The 22,298-nt window shown below is 40.8% G+C and overlaps 1 protein-coding gene across 13 annotated transcripts in view; it reads right to left on the bottom strand.

Annotated features, from left to right (window-relative positions):
* PPIP5K1 (diphosphoinositol pentakisphosphate kinase 1) overlaps positions 1-22,298 on the bottom strand; it is a 76,633-nt gene that overhangs the window by 38,311 nt on the left and 16,024 nt on the right. For 6 of the 13 annotated variants that reach the window (XR_010023004.1, XR_010023005.1, XM_063091994.1 and 3 more), the window contains 5 exons: positions 19,870-19,960; positions 16,615-16,740; positions 15,843-15,905; positions 12,113-12,295; positions 10,493-10,630 (listed from right to left, as the gene is read on the bottom strand). Coding sequence is in view for 11 of the 13 variants with exons in the window: in XM_063091994.1 (XP_062948064.1) it covers positions 10,493-10,630; positions 12,113-12,295; positions 15,843-15,905; positions 16,615-16,740; positions 19,870-19,960 (601 nt within the window). In the remaining 2 variants the exon portion in view is untranslated. The remainder of the gene's footprint in view (positions 1-10,492; positions 10,631-12,112; positions 12,296-15,842; positions 15,906-16,614; positions 16,741-19,869; positions 19,961-22,298) is intronic. The other 7 variants (XM_063091997.1, XM_063092000.1, XM_063092001.1 and 4 more) reach the window with 5 other exon arrangements.

Genomic DNA, 22,298 nt, shown 5'->3' with positions numbered 1-22,298 from the left:
AGCTTCCTCATAGTTTTAATAGATGTATAGCATTCAATTTAGTGGATACACCACAGTTTCTTAAACCAGTCTTTTACTGAAGAACTTTTGGGTTGTTTCTGATATTTTACCACTACAAATAATGCAATGGTGAAAAACTTCATGCATATGTTATTTTAACTTTGTGCAGGAATAGCTTCAGCACAGATTCCTAAAAGAGGACTATTGGATCAGAGGTCAACTGTATCTATAATTCAGTGAGATATTGCAAATTTTACCTCCATAGAGATTGTACCATTTTGTATTCCCTCCTACAATGTATGAGATTTCCTGTTTCACTAGACTTGCCAAGAGAGTGTGCTATTAAACTTTTGGGTTTTTCCCAATCTGATAGGTGAGAAATAATATCTCAGTGTAGTTTTAATTTGCATATCTCTTGTGATCATGGTTGAGCATAATTTCATATGTACAATGGCCATTTACATTTCTTTCTCTGTAAACCTTTTTTTATTTATTTTTATTTTTTTTATTTATTTATTTTTTTATTTTTATTTTTTTGTCGTGTTTTTTTTTTTTTTTTTCTCGTGACCGGCACTCAGCCAGTGAGTGCACCGGTCAGTCCTATATAGGATCCGAACCCGCGGCGGGAGTGTCGCCGCGCTGCCAGCGCAGCACTCTACCAAGTGCGCCACGGGCTCGGCCCTGTAAACCTTTTTTTAAAATCCCAGTTTTGGTCTTTTCCTTCTTGATATATTAGAGCTCTTTATATTACAGGTTGATTAATCCTATATATATGATATAAATTGCAAAAAAATTTTCTTTGCTTATGACATTCTATTGGTTTTTTAAGAAAATGTTTATATGGCTTAATTTATCAATCTTTTCCTATTGCTACCCAACATTGACTTTGAGTCAGAATTAGGCCTTCCTTACTTTCAGATGATAAAGGAATTTACCACCACTACCCTGCTCACTTTTAGTAATGGTTTCATCTTTTTTCTTCTTTTTTTGGCAGCTAGCTGGTACAGGGATCGAACCCTGGAATTTGGTGTTATCAGCACCATGCTCTAACTAACTGAGCTAACTAGCCAGCCTGATTTAATTTTTTTTTTTTGAGGTGAAATACACATATCATAAAGTTAGCCACTTTAAAGTGTATAATTCTGTGGCATTTGGCACATCGACAATGTGGTGCAACCACCACTTCTATCTGGTTCCAAAACATTTTCATCACAGCAAAAGAAAGCCCCATATTCATTAAGAAATCATTCCCCAACCCATCCTACCCCCAATGCCTGGAAACCAACAATCTGCTTTCTGTCTCTCTTGACCTACCTATTCTGGATATTTCATATAAATGGAATCACACAATATGTGACTTTTTTTTATGGTTCCCTCACCAGGAACTGAAAATACATGACCTTTTGTGTTTGGCTTCTTTCACTTGGCATAATGTTTTTGAGGTTCTTTCATGTTGTAATATGTGGAGTGTACTAACATTAATAAAACAAATGTATTTTACAGGGCCTCACTTCCAAAGCCCCATAGTTTCAGGTATAACCTAACTTTTAAAAATTACATATAGAAATGTTAAGCTTGCAAAAGACAAGAAACCTTCCCCAGGCTAAAGTCTCTGTTGTAGATAAAGAATTGTAACACAGCAAAATTTCTGGCTCAAGGACAGATGTCCTTGGTTAACCCACTGATTGATATGTTAAGAAAGTTGCTTGAGGGCTGACCCTGTGGTGCACTCGGGAGAGTGCGGTGCTGGGAGTGGAGCAGTGCTCCTGCCGCAGGTTCGGCTCCTATATAGGGATGGCCGGTGCGCTCACTGGCTGAGCACGGTGCGGCCGGTCGCAAAAATGACAAAAAAAAAAAAAAAGAAAAGAAAGTTGCTTGATTGTTGTGTAAAAGTACTAAGGAAATTGCTGTAAGAAAAGACAATGTTTGCTGAGAACAAGATTTTGTTGGTGGATCAACTTAACCTTTTACAAACTGCATTATGGAATGTCACTTTGTTTATTTCACTGATGTTACTAGTTCCCATTGGTTAAAACTATACTTAGCCATAATTCTGCCCATATCCTTGTGTTCTTTGTAATGATTAAATCAACTGAATTTTCTTGTGAAACTTCTTTGTCTTTAAAATAAAAGGGAGAAGCTAACTTTGAATTGCTGCTATCACATTCAGTTTCTCCTCCTAATGGGGAAATTACTGAAGTGCAGTCCTTCCAGGCCTCTCAATGCATACATAGTGCTTGAGTAATCATGTAATTCTTTTTTTCTTCTCCGTTACACAGGGGGAAGTGTAACAGTAATATGTATCAGTACTTCACTCCTTTTTATAGCTCAGTAATATTCCATTGTATGTGTATGCCACATTTTGTTTATCTATTCATGGACCTTTCAGTTGTTTCCACCTTTTGACTATTGTGAATAGTTTTGGCATGAACATCTGTGTGTAAGTATTTATTTGAGTACCTCTTTTCAATTCTTTTGGGTATATACCTAGGAATGGAATTGCTGGGTCATACGGTATCTGCTTTAACTTTTTGTGAAACTATCAAAGTTTTTTCCACAGTGGATGCATCGTTTTACATTTCTACCAGCAATATGTGAGTTCCAGTTTGACCACATCCTCTCCCACACTTTTTTTCTTTTATAGCCATCTAGTGGGTGTGAAATGGTATCTCATTCTCATTAGGATTTGCATATCCCTCATGACAAATGAGAGAGAGCATCTTTTCATGTGCTTCTTGACTTTTGTATATTTTCTTTGGAGATATGTCAATTCAACTCCTTTGCCCATTTTTAAATTGGGTTGCTTGTCTTTTTGTTATTGAGGAGTTATACTCTAAACCCTTATCAGATACATGATTTGCAAATATTTTCTCCCCTTCTGTAGGTTGTCTCTACATTTTTTGATAATGTCCTTTAATGCACAAATATTTTTAATTTTGGTAAAGTCCAATTTATCCTTTTTTTCCTCTTGTTGCTTTTGGTCTAAGTATCTCTTGCCAAATCTAAGGTCATGAAGATTTACTCTACGTCTTCTTCTAAGAGCTTTATAGTTTTAGCTTTTATATTTAGGTCATCGATCCAATTTAAGTTACTATTTTTTTATATGGTGTAAGGTAGGGGTCCAACTTCATTCTTTTGCATGTGGACATCCAGTAGTTCCGGCACATTTATTGAAGAGACTACTCTTTCCCCATTGAATGGTCTTGGTATCCTTATTGAAATCGAGTGGCCATAGATTCCATTCATCTCTGTGTTTATCCTTATGGCAGTACCACACTGTTTTGATTATCATAACTTTGTAGTATGCTTTGAAATTGGGACGTGTGTGTCCTTGTTTTTCTTTTCTAATATTTTAACTAGGGGGCTATTTAGCCCACTTTGCAATTCCATATGAATCTGAGAATCAATTTTTCCATTTCTGCAAAAAAGGCCGTTGGAATTTTTGTGTTTGTGCTATTTCTTTTTTTATTTTTTTTCAGAATTTGTGCAGGACTTTATTGTTTCTTTCCTTCTTTGTTTACAACATTCTTATAATGGTGTTTTTAAATTAACTGTTATTTTTAAAAATATTCCAAGACGTTGTTGTAGAGAAGTTGGGGAGAGGGGAAGCAAGTGAAGGGAAGGGGAGGGCTGACCCATGGCTGGCACCTTCACTGGCCTGGTTGCAGAGAGTGGGGGTGGGGCATGGCCAAGGCCTACAGCATCCCCCTCATTCTGTCTCAGAAGCCCAGGGGGTTTCTGGCAGCTACTTGGTCATCACTGGGCTGGATGTGGTCACTGTGGGGGGCGCATGGCTGAGGCCCTCTGCCCCCTCTCAGGCAGGCTCAGTAGCCCAGGGGGCTTGCAGTTCTTCTAGGTTTTATAGGCATTCTTTGGTGGTGTTAGATCTATACTGGTTAATATCAGAACTTTGTCTCTGATCTGTGGGGTTTTTGTCTTTTCTTTCAGTTCTGTGTCAATTATTAGCTACTCCTACCACTTAAACTCTGCATCAGAACTAATTTGTTGTCTTTTGGTTACTTCTAAAATGGGGGAACTTCCTGTAGAGACTAGCACTTGAACCCTGTGCTTGAGCTAAATTGATGCTTTTGCTGCTGATTACCTGGATTAGGCTTTTTGTGCAGCTCAGGTTTTAACTGTTGCTATTTTAAGCACTTCTGGGTTTTGTGGGATCTGATACACCTGGGTTATGTGGAAACTCAGGTCTGGGCCTGAATCTTTTCAGCAAACTGCACCCCCTGCAGTTCTATATTCCTGACCAGTCTCCACTGAGTGGTCCTATGCTGATTAGACGGTAGATCAGCTGTCCATGCTGTGCCCCAGTGTCCCCCCGGTGGGCCAATCTCCCCCACCCCCCACACTCCAAACACTTTCCATGGGGTGGGCCATGCACCAGTCCCTTGCAATGACTCACCAGCCTCTGAATGGCTCCTTTTTTCTGTTGTTTGTGGCCCCTCACTCATATGTTGGCCCATGGGAACCCTGTTAGTGGCCTTGCTGGCCTGGGCACTCTCCTCCCCTGCAGATTACAAGCATCATCACACAAAGAGCACAGCTGTGGCTTTTGTCAGCTCTTGCTCCATGTGCTCACCAGGGTCATCCTTGAAGTGGCCAGGGCTTGAAATGGTCAGAACAGTCCTTTTATTCTCTCATCACAGCTTCTTCCACTTTCATGAATTCTGTAGATCTCTCCTCCTCTTCATCTGAGCTCTAGCAGCCCTGGCTTGGCAGGTTGCTTTTTAATAGTTGTACACCGGTCAATTGTGGGAGAAGGTGATACTGGGGACTGTCTATTCTGCCATCTTGATCAGACACAAGGCCGTTGTAATTTTGATAGGGATTGCATAGATCACTTTGGGGAGTATTGTCTTTTTAACAGTATTACATCTTATTACATAAACATGGATGTCTTTCCATTTGTTTAGGTTTTGTTTAATTTCTTTTTAGCAATGTTTTGTAGTTTTCAGTGTGCAAATCCTTCAACTTCCTGGTTAAATTTGTTCCCAGATATTTTTGGATTCTATTGTAAATAAAAGTTTTTTCCTAATTTCCTTTTTGGATTGTTCATTGATTTTTGTGAGTTGACCTCATACCCTGCAACTCTGCTGAATCTGTTCATTAGCTCTAGTAGTTTGTTTGTTTGTTTGTTTGTTTTTTGAAGCTTCTTTGTGATTTTTAATATATAGGATCACATCTTATGTGAATAGGGATAATTCTATTCTGTCCTTTCCAATTTGGACACCTTTTTCTTCTTGCCTAGAACTTCCAGCACAATGTTGAGTAGAGGTGGAAGAAGCAGGCATTGATCTTATTCATGATCTAAGGAGGAAAGCTTTCAGTCTTTCACCATTGAGTATGATGTGTGTTGTGGGTTTTCATAAAGGCCTTTTATCATGTTGAAGAAGTTCCCTTCTATTCCTAGTTTGTTGAGGGTTTTATCATAAAAGGGTGTTGGATTTTGTTAAATGTTTTTGTGTCAGCTGAGATTATTGTGTTTTTCCCTCTCCTTCTATTAATGTAGTGTATTACATTGACTGATTTTCTTATGTTGAATCACCCTTGCATTCCTGAGATAAATCTCACTTAACCACAGTGTGTAATTCTTTTAATATGCTGTTGGGTTCAGTTTTATAGCATTTTGTTGAGGATTTTTGCCTCTGTATTCATAAGGGTTATTGGTCTGAAGTTTTTTTTCCCTATGGTATCTGATTTGTAGAATCAGGGTAATGCTGGCCTCACAGAATGAGAAAGAAAAGTGTTTCCTCCTATTTTTTTGGAAGTGTGGGGGGTTAACTTTTCTTTAAATGTTTGGTAGAATTCACCAATGAAATGATCTGGTACTGACTTTTCTTTGTTGGGAGGTTTTCATTACTGATTCAATCTTTTTCCTTGATATAGGAATATTCAGATATTCTATTTTTTCTTGAGTCAGTTTTGACAGTTGGTGTGTTTCTACAAGTTTGTCTATTTAATCTAGGTTATCTAATTTGTTGGTATACAATTGTTCACAGAACTCATAATTCTTTTTATCTCTGTAACGTCAATAGCAATGTCCCTCCTTTTATTCCTGATTTTGTTATTTGAATCTTCTCTCTTTTTCTTAGTCAGTCTGGCTAAAGGTTTGCCGATCTTGTTGATCTTTTTGAAGAACCAACTTTTGGTTTTGTTGATTCTTCCTATTGTTTTTCTATTCTTTATTTCCTTTATCTCCACCCTAATCTTTATTATTTCCTTCCTTTTGTTTGCTTGGGGGTTTACTTTACTCTTCTCTTTCTAGCTCCTTAAGGTATAAGAATAGGTTATTGATTTAGAATCTTTCTTCTTCTTTTTTTTTTTTTTTTTTTTAAAAGATGACCGGTAAGGGGATCTTAACCCTCGACTTGGTGTTGTCAGCACCACGCTCAGCCAGCGAGCGAACCGGCCATCCGTATATGGGATCCGAACCCGGGGCCTTGGTGTTATCAGCACCGCACTCTCCCGAGTGAGCCACGGGCCGGCCCTCTTTCTTCTTTTTTAATGTAGATGTTTACCGTTATAAATTTCTCTCTGAGCACTGATTTTGCTGCATCCATAACTTTTGGTATGCTGTATTTTCATTTGCATTTAACTCAAAGTATATTCTAATTTCCTTTGTGATTTCTTCTTTGACCCACTGATTGTTTAAGAATACATTGTTTAATTTCCACATATTTGTGAATTTTTTGTTTTTCTTCTGTTATTTATTTCTAGCATCATTCCATTGTGGCTGTAGAAGATATTTTGTAAAATTCAAATCTTTTAAAACAACTGAGGCTTGTTTTGTAGCCTAATATATGTTCTATCCTGGAAAATATTCCATGTGCACTTGAGAAGAATCTGTATTCTATTGTCGGTGGGGAGAATGTTTTATACATGTCTGTCAGGTTTAGTTGGTTTATAGTATTGTTCAAGTCATCTGTTTCCTTACTGACTTTGTCTAGTTCTGTCCATTATTAAAAGTAGGGTATTAAAGTCCCCAACTACTACTGTAGAATTCTCCCTCCAATTCTGACAGTGTTTGCTTCATATATTTTGGGGCTCTGTTGTTTGGTATGTATATGCTTATAACTTTTATAGCTTCTTGATGAATTGACCTCTTTATCAATATATAATGACCTTCTCTGTCTCTTGTAGCAATTTTTTACTTAAAGACTATTTTGTCTGATATTGTATAACTACCCCAGCTCTCTTTTTGTTACTATTTACATGGATATCTTTTTCTATCTTTTCACTTTCAACCTATTTGTGTCTTTAGATCTTAGGTGAGTCTCTTGTAGACAGTATATAGTTAATCATTTTTTTAAAAAATTCATTCTGCCACTCTCTGACTTTTGATTGGAAAGTTTAATCCATTTACATTTAAAGTAATTACTTATTTTAAAAAAGCTTTACTTCTGCCATTTCACTATTTATTTTCTGTATATATCTTTTTTTCACCCTCTATTCTTCCTTTCCTCCATTACTACCATCTTTCCTGTTTAAATGACCTTTTTGTAGTATACTATTTTGATTCCCTTCTCATCTCCCTTTATGTATATATTTTAAGATATTTTCTTAGTGGTTATCCTAGAGATTATAATTAACACCCTAAATTTATAGCAATCTAGTTTGAACTGATGGCAATTTAACTTCACTAACACACAAAACTCTACTGCTATAAATCTCAGTCCCCATCTTACGTTGTTATTGTCACAAATTACATCTTCACACATTGTGTACAGATGAACATAGACTTATAATAATTGTTTTATTCATTTTGGGGTTAAATCATATACAAAATAAGTAGAACTATAAACCAAAAATACAATAACGCTGGCTTTTATATTTACCAATGTAGTTACCATTATCAGAGTTCCTTATTTTTTTCTATGGCTTCAAGTTACTATCTAGTGTCCTTTTAGTTCAGCCTGAAAGGTTCCTGTTAGCATTTCTTGTAGGGCAGTTCAACTAGTGACAAACTCCTTCAGCTTTTGTTTATCTGGTAATGTCTTAACTTCTCTTTCATTTTTGGGCAGTTTTGCAACTGTAGAATTCTTGGTTGGCAGTTGTTTTTTTTTTTTCTCATAGTACTATAAATATCATCCTACTGCCTTCTGGCCTCCATGATTTCTGATGAGAAACTGGCTGCTAATCTTATTAACGTTCTTTTGTATGTGACAAGTTGCTTCTTCCTTACTGCTTTCAAGATTCTCTCTTTGTCTTTGTCTTTTGACAATTTTACTATAATGTGCCTCAGTGTGGATCTCTTTGCATTTATCCTTCTTGGAGTTGGTTGAGCTATTTGGATGTACAGATTCATGTATTTTATCAAACTTGAGAAGTTTTGGGCCATTACTTTTTCAAGTATATTTCCTGCCTCTTTCTCTCTCTTTTTCTTCTGGGAACTCCCATTATGCATATATTGGTATGCTCAAGGTGTCCCACAGATCTCTCTGGCTCTGTTCATTTTTCTTCATTTTTTTCTTTCTGCTCCTCAGACTAGATACTTTCAATTGATCAATCTTGAAGTTTGCTGACCATTTCTTCTGTCAACTCAAATCTTCTATGACACCTTCTAGCAAATTTTTCATTTCAGTAATCTACCTTTCAGCTTCAGAGTTTCTGTTTCATTATTTTTTATATTTTCTATCTCTTTATTGATATTCCCTATTTGTTGAGACATACTTTCCCTGGTTTCCTTTAGTTCTTTGTCTGTGGTTTCTTTGAGCTCTTTGAGCATATTTAGGATAGCTGTTTTAAAATATTTGCTTAGTAATTCTAATGTCTATGCTTCTGCAGGGACCATTTCTGTTCATTTCTTCTGTGAAATACTTTTTTTTTTGCATGTCTTTGATTTTTTGTTAAAAACTGGACTTTTTGATATTATAACATGTTAACTCTAGAAATCAGATTATTTCCCTCCTCAGGGTTTGTTTTTGTTATTTGCTGTGGGCTCTAGCTGTTTGTTTGGTGACTTTTCTAAACTATTTTTGCAAAGTCTGCATTCTTTGTCATGTGTGGTCTCTGAGGTCTCTGTTCCTTTAGCTTGTGTTCAGCTAGTGTTTTGACAGAGATTTCCTCAAATTTCAGAAATCAAAAAAAGGAAAGGAAAGAGAAGGAAAAGAAAAGAAAGCTCTCCCAGACTTTGCAGATTTGTTCTACGTTGAAGTACTCCTTCAACACTTAGCCAGACCATTTACAACTCTCCCTTAGCCTTCACTTCCTGCTTGTGCTGAATCTAGAGTTCAGCCAGAGGTCAAAGCTTAGGGTCTTCTCAGGTCTTTTCCATATATGTGCCCTTCCCTAGGCATGTACATGGCTTTCTAAATTCCCCAGTATTATGTGGGTGCTTTTGAATACCCTAATTTCCCAAACTCCCCAGCTTTTCCTCCCAGGCTCTCAGTATGTCTGTTATTTGCCTTTATTATAATTTTTTGCCCCGGGAAGCAGCAGGTCATTCATTTGCCTTAAAATATTTTTGAGAAATGCCCTCTGCATAGCCACTTATCTGCCCTGAGTGAGTTCCAAGGTAGGCAAAACAAAGAGAGGCACCTTATATCAGTCCTTCAGGTAGCCCACTGACAGGTTAGAACAGACATACACACTTCTTTGAGAATAAGATCTGCTCTGCTCCCTCTGGAACCAGGGACCAAGGTCCCACACTGAGAACATGGGCTACCATCTTCAAGACCACTACTAAGCCAGGGAGGAGGGTGGGGCAAGGGCAAGCAAAAATGCTGTAAGTTTTCCTGCCATTTTCAAGTTGCTTCCTTCTTGATTCAGCATTTTCCTGGTTGCTGCGAACCTTTGACTATTTTCCAGAGTTCTGAAGAAGTTGATTCTGAATGTTTTTGCTTTATGTTTGGTGTTTATGTACAGCAACAAGCCCTATAAGCAACCTACCACGTGCTTTGATTTTTACATTTAGATCTTTGGTCTATATTGAGTTGATCCTTGTATATAGTGTGAAGTATGAATTTAATTTTAATTTTTGTCAAATAGCTATTCAGTTGACTCAACTCTATTTATTAAAAAGTCTGTCTTTCACCAGTATTTTGAAATACTAACTTGATCTATTTCTTGACTTTCTATTTTGTTTCATTGGTCTCTCTGTCTATTCATGTACCAATACTACACTGTTTTTATTGTAGAAATTTTATAGAATGTTTTAAAATGTGGTAGGGCTAGTATCCTCTAACTGGTCTTCTTTTCAGGGTTTTCTTCAGTATTCTTGCTTGTTCATTTTTCAGCAAGAACTTCAGAATTGATTTGTCTGATTTTTGAAAAACAACAGTGTTTTTATTGGGATCACATTAAATTTATAAATTATCTTGGGAAGGAATGATATTTCTATGATGTTTAGTTGGCCTATGCAATTGTACATTTTCTCAAGCCTACTTTTGGGTCTTTGCAGAGTGCCTATCTTTTTAATTATTACTTTCTCACATCTAAGAAGCAAGGGAGTAGGGGTACAAAATAAGAGTATTCTCCATACCTGCAGATGGCTGTGCCTGGGTATCAGTGTGGCGCTGACAGACTCTACTCAAGAATTCACTCACTTGATGCAGGGAAAGGGCATTATGCAGTGTTTCCAGGGGGTAGATGGTAGGCACCATGGAGCACCCTTCAAATCCTGTTAGAAAAGAGATGGGCAAAGTCAATGTTATTCCTGCCAGATATACTCCAACTGGCTAAGGAAGAATGGAGAATCTCAGAGAGCCATCAGGAGCATCTATGGCTTTTGGAGTGTGGGGTTTCCAAGATTCTTAGGAGAGGGAACTCTTTAGAGCTCCCAGGGGAGTCTCTTTTAATCACTTCCAGACTTCCTGAAAAGTCTACATACTAAGGCCTCCAGGTGAATCAAATCACCTCTCATCCTACCTATGGAGAACCTGCAATGTCCCACGGAAAAATCAACAGAATCCCAGTAGGGTAAACATCAACATTGCTCTTGCACTTTCTGGGGGTTTAAAATAAGGATCCAGAGGTAAGGGGTGAAATTGTAGATCTAACATGACGTTGAGGGGAAAGGGAACTGGGAAGAAACAGCAGATTTCAGGTATCATGAATAAGAGAACCAGATTAAGGAGGAGAGCATGGAATCTGAGGAGGGGTTCATGCAAATTTAGGGTGTGGGTAGAAAGGCTAGAATACGTGGATGCAAACTGGAGGGCATGCAATGCACATGAAGCTCAGCCCAGGAAAACTACATGCATTAACAGGCTGGGGCATGAAAGTTCTTTCTTGGTCATTTCCATCACATCAAAGCTTCTTCCTTCTGATCTACTGGAAGACCCCAGACTTGCTAAGATCTCGCTATTCCATCAGAAAAATGAGACAAACCCCCTAGAAAAAAGAATACTGATTCTCTGTTCTAAACCCAACAATTCCAAAACAGGTCTATCAGTCTGGGTAAGGTCAAGGGTAAACCTAAATGTATAAATCTAATCCCAGGGATCATTCATGGAAAATGTCCCCATTGGAGGATCAAGAAGCATGCATCCCAACCACTCTTTAAGTCCCCAAACTTGCCTGTGCCTCCTTTATATCTCCTTAAAAAGACTAAGGGTAGATAGGATAGCAATATCTATGCAAGACTTAGATTCCTGTTCTCCAGTGGCTAAAACATGTAACTCAAAAGGATTATACCTGACCATCTTCTAACCTCTGGCCCTTGTTTGCCTTAAGGATTCATTTGAGGTCTCTCTGCCTCAATTTCCCCCTGTGATATAGTGGCAAGAGGGCAGGAGAGGTACAGTATCTAGCTCCTCAGAGTGGCTAGAAAAATGTTTGGATTTGAAGATGGTGGTCATAGAGGGTTAGAGAGATAAGAACAGATTCTAGGGCAAGAGACTATTCCTGTACTGAATAGAAGAGGGGAATGGACAACATCAGGGGGCAGTAAGAAAGGAGAATAGGAAGGGGATGAGCAGCCAATGCTATAGCTACCAGGCAGTCTGGCCCCAATCCCATCCAAGCAACTAAACGCAAGTCACATATCCTTAGAGCAAATAGGAGAAAAGAACAGGTACGCTCTCTTGCCAGAAGTGCAATAAGCAAAGCAGTCAGTCCCAGCCAGCGAAGTGGCAGCAGCCAGCTTGGTGGCAGGGGGTACCGTAGAGGCACTCGGGGTCATCCTGGCCTGAGCGTAGCCAGTTCCGGAAGAGGCGCAGGTGGTAGGAGCACTGGTGCAGGTGATGCGCCAGGGTGGCATCCAAGGAGACTGGCCAGCTCCCTGGGTAGTCAGAGGAAAAACTGCGCAGCAACCGGACCACAGGGTGCTGGTCATCTAGCAGCTCTGGAGGGGGTGGGGGGACCACGGCAGGAAGTACAAAGATAAAGAAAGAGAAGAGGGAAAGACATGAGGGGGGCACTGACTGGCACAAGCATTACTGGGAGGTGGGGGCCACTCAGATCCAAGGTGAGCTAAGAGAGAAGCGGAGATAGTCAGAGTCACTGGGCATCTCTTGCACGGAAGAAGAGTGTTGGCATCACACAGTGAGTCTAAAAGAAGGGACTAGTGAGACCTCATCATACAGCGAGGCCCTCCCCTTCCTCCTTGAGCATAATTCAGTCAGTGCAGTATACAGCAGTCACATCATTCTGGACAGGTGTGAGCTGGTAGTTTTGTGACTGGGAGCCTTGACTAGAGCTCCAGTGTCCCTGATCATTCTTGGACAAACCCTAGTTAGGGCCTGCTTCTCAGAAAAATAGATGTATGAGGTTGGGATAGAGATAGAAAGATTCATATTCACTCAGAGAAGAGGGTCAAGAATGGTACTGGATATCAAGATAGTCCAAAGCTAAAACAGCTCCTGAAGGCTCAGACCAGGCCCTCCTGACCAGACTCTAACATAGCCACAGACAGGGCTGATGCTAGGCAACTTACAAGAAGACTGGCGGGAAACTATGTGTGGGACTTCTTTAAAAGAGTACATGTAAAAAATGGAATCAGTATGTGAAAATGCCAATATTAACTATCATCCTTTATCTTACTGTTGTTCAAATAAACAGATTTCAAAAAAAAAAAAGGATACATAAATCTCAGGACTTGGGAGACACTGTATCCATTACAGAAGCCAAAAGTTAGATAATTTTATATTTTCTTCCAACTGCTGGAGAGTCTAACTGCACTTTGTTCAGCTGGTGTGCAGAAAAGCTCTGATTCTCATTGTTTTAGCTGCTTGGCAAACTTCGTGGGTGCATGCGATTCAGCTGCAAAAGCTGAAGGCAGTGAAAGGCATGTGGAGATGGGTGTAAGAAGAATCATGGAGAAAGATCTTGGGGGACAGGTGTGTGGTCTTAAGACCTGTTGTGAAGATAGGTAAAAACTTGAGTACAGAAGTTGGTATACAAAAGGTAGGAGGATCAAGGTAACTGAGGATGACTGCTCAAAACTACTAGACCAGAACTGGTTCCACAAGGTGAAATCATGAGACTGGTTTTTAGAGACCTTAGTTTGGATGTCAGGAGAGATTTTAGCTCTACCCAGGGTAGTCTAATGAGTACTAACTGTACCAATGGTCACAACAGTTGTGTGGTTCCCTAGAAGATAATGGGCTTGACAAATTCAATGAGCACACTCTGACATTCTGGATGAGGGTGAGCCACAGTCTCTTTCCCATTTTATTAATTTATTTTGGTGAGTTCAGCATGCAGTTTAGTAACAGGCCATACTTGTGTGCTGAATATAACCACAGGATATGACAGAAACTTATCAGGAACAGAGGCAGGGATGGACTGAAGGCTGCTCTCCCATCAAAGTATGAAGACAGCATTGCCTTGCCTCCTTTCCAAAACCACGTCCAGTTTTTCAAGCTGCTGTTTCAAAGCCAGACATCCCAGCAAGGAGATGGTGATGATGGGACAGTAGGTTTTCACACTGCTGTGACTAATCTGCTATAAGCAATTGCAGACAGAGCATCTACTCTGTAATTGCTGGGTCAGTCAAGTAAAATTTTGGCCATGGGGCAGAGCCCTCACATTGTCATGAGGCCAAATTAAATCTAGATAATCTTCTTCAGCAAGAGACACAATAGCTCCAAATTTCTCCTGTTGACAACAGGTAGATCCCAGATTTTGGCTTCTCAAGCACATTAGCCTCCAAGCTTAAGTACAAAAAAACAAAGGAGTCCAGAAGATCCCTGAGGAAGTGTGAAGGTTGTTGGAGACCTTGAATTAGTTCTCCTGAACTATAACTGAATTATCTAGGTCTTTCTCCCTCTCCTCTTCCTGGCAAAATTAATTCTTTTCTTCAACTAATGAGGCTGCTAGCCAAGGCTTCAGGGAACTGGAAATATACAGTTTTAAGGATTTGTTTGATGAACTTGGGTCTTTTCTAATGGTACCTAAGAAACTAGGAGATATGTGATCTAGCTCTGATTTCAGGAGCCCAAGTTCCCAGTACTATTTATGGACACTAAATTCAAGTCTCAGGCTATGGGGTTGGTGAATCAGGTTCTACTCTAGAGATGCCTGTGGCACAGGAAGGCCAGAAGAGCTTGTAGCTAAATGAGTAGGCACAGCCATGCAATTCTGGATGAGGACTGCTGCCACAGGCACAAATGGGAGCCTGGGGGTGGGGATGAACGAAGCAAGTATAGGGTAGTCAACCTAGGGAGAGATTTCAGCATTGTCTACTGGAGATGGATGACCTGACTGGGCTGAAACCTAGCAGCTATCACTGGTTAGGCGGCAGAAGATCAGCACATGGAGGTTTTCCAGTAAGGAAGCCAGGCTAACATTACCTCCCTCAGAGAGTCTCAGCTCTTGGACAGAAGAAAACCATATCTAACAAAACTGAATCTACCTTGAAGACAAAATACAACTCAGAGAGAAAACTAAGGAGAAAAAAAACAGAATGTCAATGAGTATGCCCTGGGTTCTCCTGCCATACGCTACAAAAAGACCATAACTCTTCAGTTTTTGGTTTACACAAATCTCCAAACTCTCCTATCTTACTGGGGACAGACCAAGTTCTTCAATATTCTTGAATTCCTAAGCTCCCCAGGATCCCCAGCAGACATCTCAACACTTCAAGCTTCTCAGAGACAGCTTTGCCATAGGTAGACTGTGGCAAACTACATTTAAAAACTCAAGGTTTTGAGTTTTGAGGTTTTTACCTACTACTTCTTACTCCTTTCTTTTTCTCTTTTATCCCGAAGCAATCTGGGCTCCTGTTTTCTAGGCCCAGGCACTAGGTTAGTAACGTAAAGCAGATGTCAGGAGCACAAGAGCCACATAAAGTACACACAATGGAAGGAGATAGGAATATGGAGATGGGAAAAGTATATACTCAAGACCAACGCCCTTACAAGCGGGTTTGGGAGCTGGGAACTGCTGCATTGCTCCAAAAGAGGAACAAACTAGTCATCTACCCCAACAAAAAAGCTGGAGAAAAAACAGGAAGATTGAAATTATACAAATTGAGGAGTGGGGGAGAAAAAAGAGAAGAAATGAGACCAATCTAGGAAATACTATTACCTTCCTGAGAAGGAGAAATATTATCATGTCTGTAAACAGCCCAGTAGTCATGTGATAGGAAAGGGAGAGGTTTAATCAATGTTTTGGTGGTGATGCTGACAAAAGAGACATAATGGTGATGATAGCGATTATGGAAGTAAGACCCTAAGATGCCATGGAGATAGGGCAGCCAGGCTGCAACCAAGGCTAAGGTTATCACAAAGGAAATGTCCCAAGAGGGACACTTAGTGAGGGGCTCATTCAGAGACAGCAGGGTGTCAACACAGTGTTAGGAAAGGCAAAGTCAATGTCAGTAGTCAAAGTTTAAGTGTCTGGAGGTGACATGGTGAGGAGGAATGACATTGTGTCAGAAGCGAACGTACCGTTAGTCGGATGCTTTGCAAACGACACAGAAAATCGTTTTACGGCCGGGACAAACAAGAGCTCTGGAGAGAAAAGACATCATGGGGATTATACCCACCCCTGTCCCCACCCTCTGCTCTGGAATTCGCCCACAATATACTCTTCTTTACAATTAGTTATTTGACCTTCACCCATCTCCACCCCTTAGGTTCCTGACTACCACATTTCAATCTATTCCCTTGGTATAAACCATTAGGAATCTATGTGTCATTTCTACCACAATATGGCCCCACAATCAACCCTAATTTCAACACCACCTCCTCTTTCTAATTGTTTGGAAATAAAAGCTTTGTAGAAATTTTCTTCCCTTCTCCAATCTCTTTTCATATTATCTTTTCTGCCTTAGCTGAGCAATTTCCCCATCCCTTAACCTAATTTCCTGGATTTTAGTCAAGGCTCCACTGCATTTTTCCTGATGATTGATCATCCTCCTTGGTCCTTACTCCTACATGCCAGAATCCAGGAAAGAGTACAAACTGATGCAGCAGGGCTGTATGTGGGAGGTTATGAAGGGATAAGCATAAATAAGTAGTATTTGAATGGAGAGAGGGAATGCAAATGGAGGGGTGGAAGGGGTCTTTGTTCCTTCTCCCATCTATTATTGATGAAGAAAACTTTTTATAAGGCCCACGTCAGTGCTATCTTAAGCATGAATAGTTTTAGTTTTTGAGTTGTGACCTTGCTGGGAGATGAGCGAAGAAAAGAGTTGCCCCCCAAAACCCACCCACATACCATCTCGGTGCTTCAGACTGGTAGGTGGTAGCTTTTTGCCATGGCTGCGGGCGTAGTCCTGAAGATTCGGGGCGCTGGAGGAGCCACCCAGCACTGTGGTGCTGAACAGCCCTGTGCACTGTGAGCCTGCAAGGCCGGGAGTGCATTAGTAGCCACGCAAAGCTGCAACTACCACACAAAAGTACACACAACTTCACATGACAACATTAAGACACACACAGCCACTCAGAGCCACCACATGTGGCTCAACATAACCACAAACAGCTTTCGCTACTGTCCACCACACTGGGAAAGCAAAGTGGGGATTCTCCTGCAGATCTACATGGCAGAGACAAGAGGCCACTACAAGTGCAGGGTTAGTCATATTAGGAGATTTAAAGCTACTGAAAGGAATAGACTGTGCTCTCTGGGTAGCTCTCAGAAATGGTAAAAGAATATGTAGATCCTTCTAGATCCCCCAAGATTTAATTCAGTGTCCCTTATCTGGATATAGGGTTTGAGAAACCCAGAAATCTAGTCCCTTGTAGGTTTGAAAAGAAAGAGCTTTGACTGAAACTAGAGACTTGATTTTGAGCACTCATCTGGCACCTTTCCAACTCTTCCTAAGTTCTTCAACCAATATCTCTGCCCTTTAGAACTTTTTACTTTTCCCAAGAATAGAAGTATGAGACTTGTTGAAGTTTTAAAGGTGGAAGCAACCCAGAGATCATTCAGTTCAACCTGCTCATTTTAAAGATGAAAAAACTTAGACCCAAAAGAGATCTCCTTTGCTCAAGGTCATGCAGCTTGTTAGGAGCTAAGTTGAACTAATATCCAGGTCTCCTGACTCTGAAGAGCAAGTGTATTCCATTAGAAACAAATAATTATTTTTTCATAAGAGGAAACAGCATAGCTTCTGATGTCAAGATGGACACAAATTGAAAGTCATGTGAACAGTCATCTGATTCTCTGCAGACCATGCTATCATGTGCTGAGCACCCTCAGGAGAACAAAAGCAGGAAACAACAACAAGAAAACATGTTTTTTCTGCTCTCAAAAGTTTATTTTCTAGGCCCGGCGCATGGCTCACTCGGGAGAGTGTGGTGCTGATAACACAAAGGCCCCGGGTTCAGATCCCATATAGGGATGGCCGGTTAGCTCACTTGGGAGAGTCTGGTGCTGACAACACCAAGTCAAGGGTTAAGATCCCCTTACCAGTCATCTTTAAAAAAAAAAAAAAGTTTATTGTCTTATAAGCCCTATGTTCAAAGCCAGATGCCCACACACATATGTTTAAAGAAAGCAAAGAGAATCTTATTGCCAATCAGAGGAGTAAATAAAACTTGGAGAATCTCTGAAGTCAGGCCAGTCACTGTCCCCAATATCTGATCTAGAGGAAAGTTGGGACTCCATGGTCTCTTTTCCTTCTATAGCCCACGAAGACAGAGTGGTTAGGAAGAGACAAGACTGACACTCATGTTCTTGGGATTTTCATAGGGTTTGGTTTGAGATTTCACTTTTTTTTTTTTTTTTGGTCTTTTTCGTGACCGGCACTCAGCCAGTGAGTGCACCGGCCATTCCTATATAGGATCCGAACCCATGGCAGGAGCATTGCCGTGCTCCCAGCGCCGCACTGTCCCAAGGGCGCCACGGGCTCGGCGAGATTTCACATTTAAAGGGGAGATGGATAGAGTGGAGGGGAGGCCACTTTCCTTAGAGCTCACAAAAAAGGGACCGTGGTATCAAAGGTCCCAGGATTTCAGGGTCACCAGAGAAACCAAGAATCTCAGATAGCTGATAATCTCCACCTTGGAATTCAAGACCTCTCCTCTGTACAGCAATTTCCCCTACCTTTCATGCCCAAACAGGATCTGGAATGGGGTTCCAGAGAGTAATAAGGGTTGCTAAATATGTCTGCTTTTTTTCAGAGAATCTGAAACTAGCTGGCTCTATCCCAGACCACCCCAAGCTTTGTCCTAAATTTACTTCCTCCACTGAATTATTTTCTAGTGCAGTCATGCCAACCCTGCTCTACCCAGTTCTCGGATCATCTCAGAGGGTATTCTCTACCTTACCACCACCATCTGTCAACCAGTCCCATGTCTATACATCTGCCTTGTTCTTGAAAGCACTCCCATCTAACTAGGCCAGACACACCTATCCTCTTTTCCAGCCTATCTGAAACCTTTTTTTTATTGTGACTTCTGGGAAGAGAAGTCCATATCACAGATCAACACATTTATCATTTATTTCTCATGCCCTAAGTCATCTACCTAAGTTCAGGATCTAGAAGGTAAACTACTCTCATAAAATTAATCTGAAAAGTTACCAACACCTTTCCTACTCTTGCTGGTCCAAATGCTGACCATTTGGGAGCCAAGAAATTGGGTGCCAAGGACAAAAGTAACAGAAAAATGAAAGGAGCTAAATAGAGAGAATAATAAGACAAGATAGAAAGAGCCAGAGAACCAAGTCCAGACCCCTCTATCATCTCTCACTTCCAGTTCTAGTTGCTGGCTCACAGGTACTGTGTTCAGAAATAGTCCCTCCCAAGGACCACCTCCCCCTCCCAAAGAATACAATACACTCAGGGGCTTGGTCCTTCTTGTGGTCTTTGTTCTTAGAAAAGCTTGAATATTGTTCTTCACCCCTCTCCAGGGATCAAAAAATCAAGAGACATTCCCTCAAAGTCCTGAGAGAAGCCTTTGCCACTATACCAATCTCAGATTTGTCCCACAATTTTCCAGAAGGAAGGGGAAAATGTTAAAGGATTAGGAGAGGATGGACAAGAGGACACGGAGGTAGGAAGGGCCAGAGCAGTGATGTGAAAAACGCAGATTTCAGAAGAAGACATGGAACAAGTTCTCCAAATGAGGAATATGACACTTATGGGGATCACGAGTACCTCTATTTATAGCTCTGTCTCTGATAACTCTGAAGGTTCAGAGTCTCCATGGCCCCTTAAGGTCTGGGCTAGACTGGAGGGACAGATAAGGAATGAGAGGGAAAGCCAGAAAAATTCCCTTCAGCCAGGGAAATGCGGGTTGGTATAGAAAACCAAAAGACAAAACACCTTCCTGTGATGGAAACAATCATCTGAGATCCAAGTTCACACGTAACTGTGGCTTCTCCCACTTCATCCTCCCTACCCCCACCTGACAATTCCACTGACTGGATGGTCCCAACTCCCATGACAAAGGTTTCCCACAATAAAACTCTGAAGAACAGACAGACACCCCCTTCCAACAGCAGGTGAGAGACACTGAAAAACCATACCTAGACCACTTTGCTTCATCTCCGTTGGTGGCCGTGAAGATGAAAAGAGCCGGTAACCACCAGGCCTCGAGGATGAAGTCTCAGAAAGCACCTGCAGAAAAAGGACTCTATATTATTATTTTGCCACCTCAACCCAGAAGTATAAAATCCAGGTCCTGAATTCCTGCCCCTACAAAGCCAAGCAGTGTCAGAAAGTTTGCAAGAACCAAAGGATTTATGGAGAAGAGGAATGAAAAGGGAACAGAGAGAGTGTACTTTGTGAAGGGAACTGTCCAGGGAATCTTTCTATAGTAGAAGGTACTTCTGTTTTGAAGATGCCTGTCTCCACAGCCCTCCCATCTGAAATCTGAGAAATCATTCAACCATTCCAAGTTCTCAGCAGAGTGGGGTTCCTTATTCTTGTCTATCCTGCCCTAGGACTCAGCCAATCACAGATCAGCCACAAATAAGAAATAAAGTCTGGCCACTCTTGCTTCTTTTTATGAGATAGCTGCAACCATCCTAGATTTTTTGAAACAAGAAGCCCTCCCCTCCAAGTATCTTACTCCTGAACATATGCAACAGATTTTAAAAATGCTCACAAGAGGCCCAATCACATAATCGCCAACATAAACACATCCCACCTAGATAGTGTTCTGAGTCCCTAGATCTCAAAAGTCAAAGACAGAAGGCAGGAAAGGAAAGCAAGGGAGGGAGGGACACCTGTGTGCAGGATGCCAGGTGAGTGGTGGACACAGCCCGGGGCTGTAGACCGATGGCTGGGGAAGGCCGGGGGAGGTCTCCTGACCTCCGGCGGCGCCGTCCCCGCAAGGGGATCAGGTCCAGGTTCCCCGTGCACTGCATGTTCATGACCTGCAATCACACCGGGTAGAAAGCCGGTCACGGCTCCTTTAATCCCCAGGTTCCCAAAAGCCCACTGCCCATAGGGCAGAGATAGTTATAGGGGTAGAGAGGATGACCAGCTAGGGCACAGCTGCTATGAAGGTCACAGGTTTTGTAATCTAATAAAACAGTCCAAAAAATATGAGATGACAAGAGGAGAACAAGGGATGGGGGGTGGGGAGGAAGGATATAGCTGATAAAGTTAAGACTATCCAGTGCCTATACAGAGCAAGGGGAGGAAATATTAATGTTATAAGGCTATATGACCAAGAAGCAGAGAGAAGATTTTCTTGCAAAGTTGAGGAGCATATCCTGGGCAACTATTATCCTAGATAAGCCAGGGCCTAAGCAGCACTAATAACTAAAAGGAAGGATTGTGATTACAACAGGAAGCTTCTTGAAGGCCTAAAAGAAATAAACCAATTTCATCAAGTCTTCAAGATGATACACAGAGAGTCCTTTTCTTGCCTATGTCTCCTTAAACCGGAAGAAAAAAAGGGGTCAACCACAAGAGTGCCAGGAAGACTAGCAGACCATGTGAATGGGGAAGATATTTAAATGTGGAGGAGCAGTTTATTGATGGCAGATTATGTGTTTTTAACATGAGTTTGTAGGGTACTAGAGTACTATAGATACCAAGTTACACCTACACCTCAAAGAGAAAATAATGCATACCCCACCTAAAGAAACTCTGCATATTCACAATGTCAATTATACCTTGAAATAATCAGGCTGCACTCCTAAAGAATGAATCCAGAAAGGACACTGCAGTTTGTTCTCTCAGCTTTCTCCAAAATCTGAACTGTAAACCTCTGGCTGTACCTATTTAAGCTAGTTATACATTCTTCTGCAACATCCCTAAAATGGAAAAAACCAATTCCTCTAAGATAGAGACCTGATACAGAGAAAGGTGAACAGATTCTTTGGGTCAGAGGGCAGGACCCAAATCAGACAGTCAGAGTCCCTGAGACAGGGATAAATCATAGCAGCAAAAAGAGTGTCACTGGACCAAACAGAGAAACAGTCTTTCTAGGAAGAAGACCAAAACAAAAACCCCAGGACAGTTAGCTGGACACAATGTGAGATTGATAACAGTTCCTTCCTCTAGACTAGAGAACTAGGACCAAAACTACAGACAAACACAAGAATAGCAGAACACAGGCCCAGGCAGATGAATCTCTTCATCAGAATGAGAGAAAAACAGAAAGACCTCCAGACTGATCCCCTTTATGGAAGAACGGTACAGATAACTCTAAAAGGATTCAATTACAGTACCTGTCTCCTGTCTGAGCTATAATTTTTACCTAAAGAAACAGAGAAAGAGGGCCTGGCTTTTAATATCAATTGTATGTCATTAAAGTTACAGTTTATTGAGTGTTTATAAGGTGGATATTACTTGTATCTTACAGATGAAAAAAAATTGAGGCTTAAAGGAGTTATCTCCAAGGTCACACACCTTCTAAGTATCAGGACTGGTATTTTGGCCCAGAGTTCATGCTGTTTCTACTACATTTCACTTTAAAGAACTGCCTTTTCAAATTCACCCA

Source organism: Cynocephalus volans, chromosome 3 (assembly GCF_027409185.1).
Source record: "Cynocephalus volans isolate mCynVol1 chromosome 3, mCynVol1.pri, whole genome shotgun sequence".
NCBI lineage: Eukaryota > Metazoa > Chordata > Mammalia > Dermoptera > Cynocephalidae > Cynocephalus > Cynocephalus volans.
This window is presented reverse-complemented; position numbering and strand designations above follow the sequence as displayed.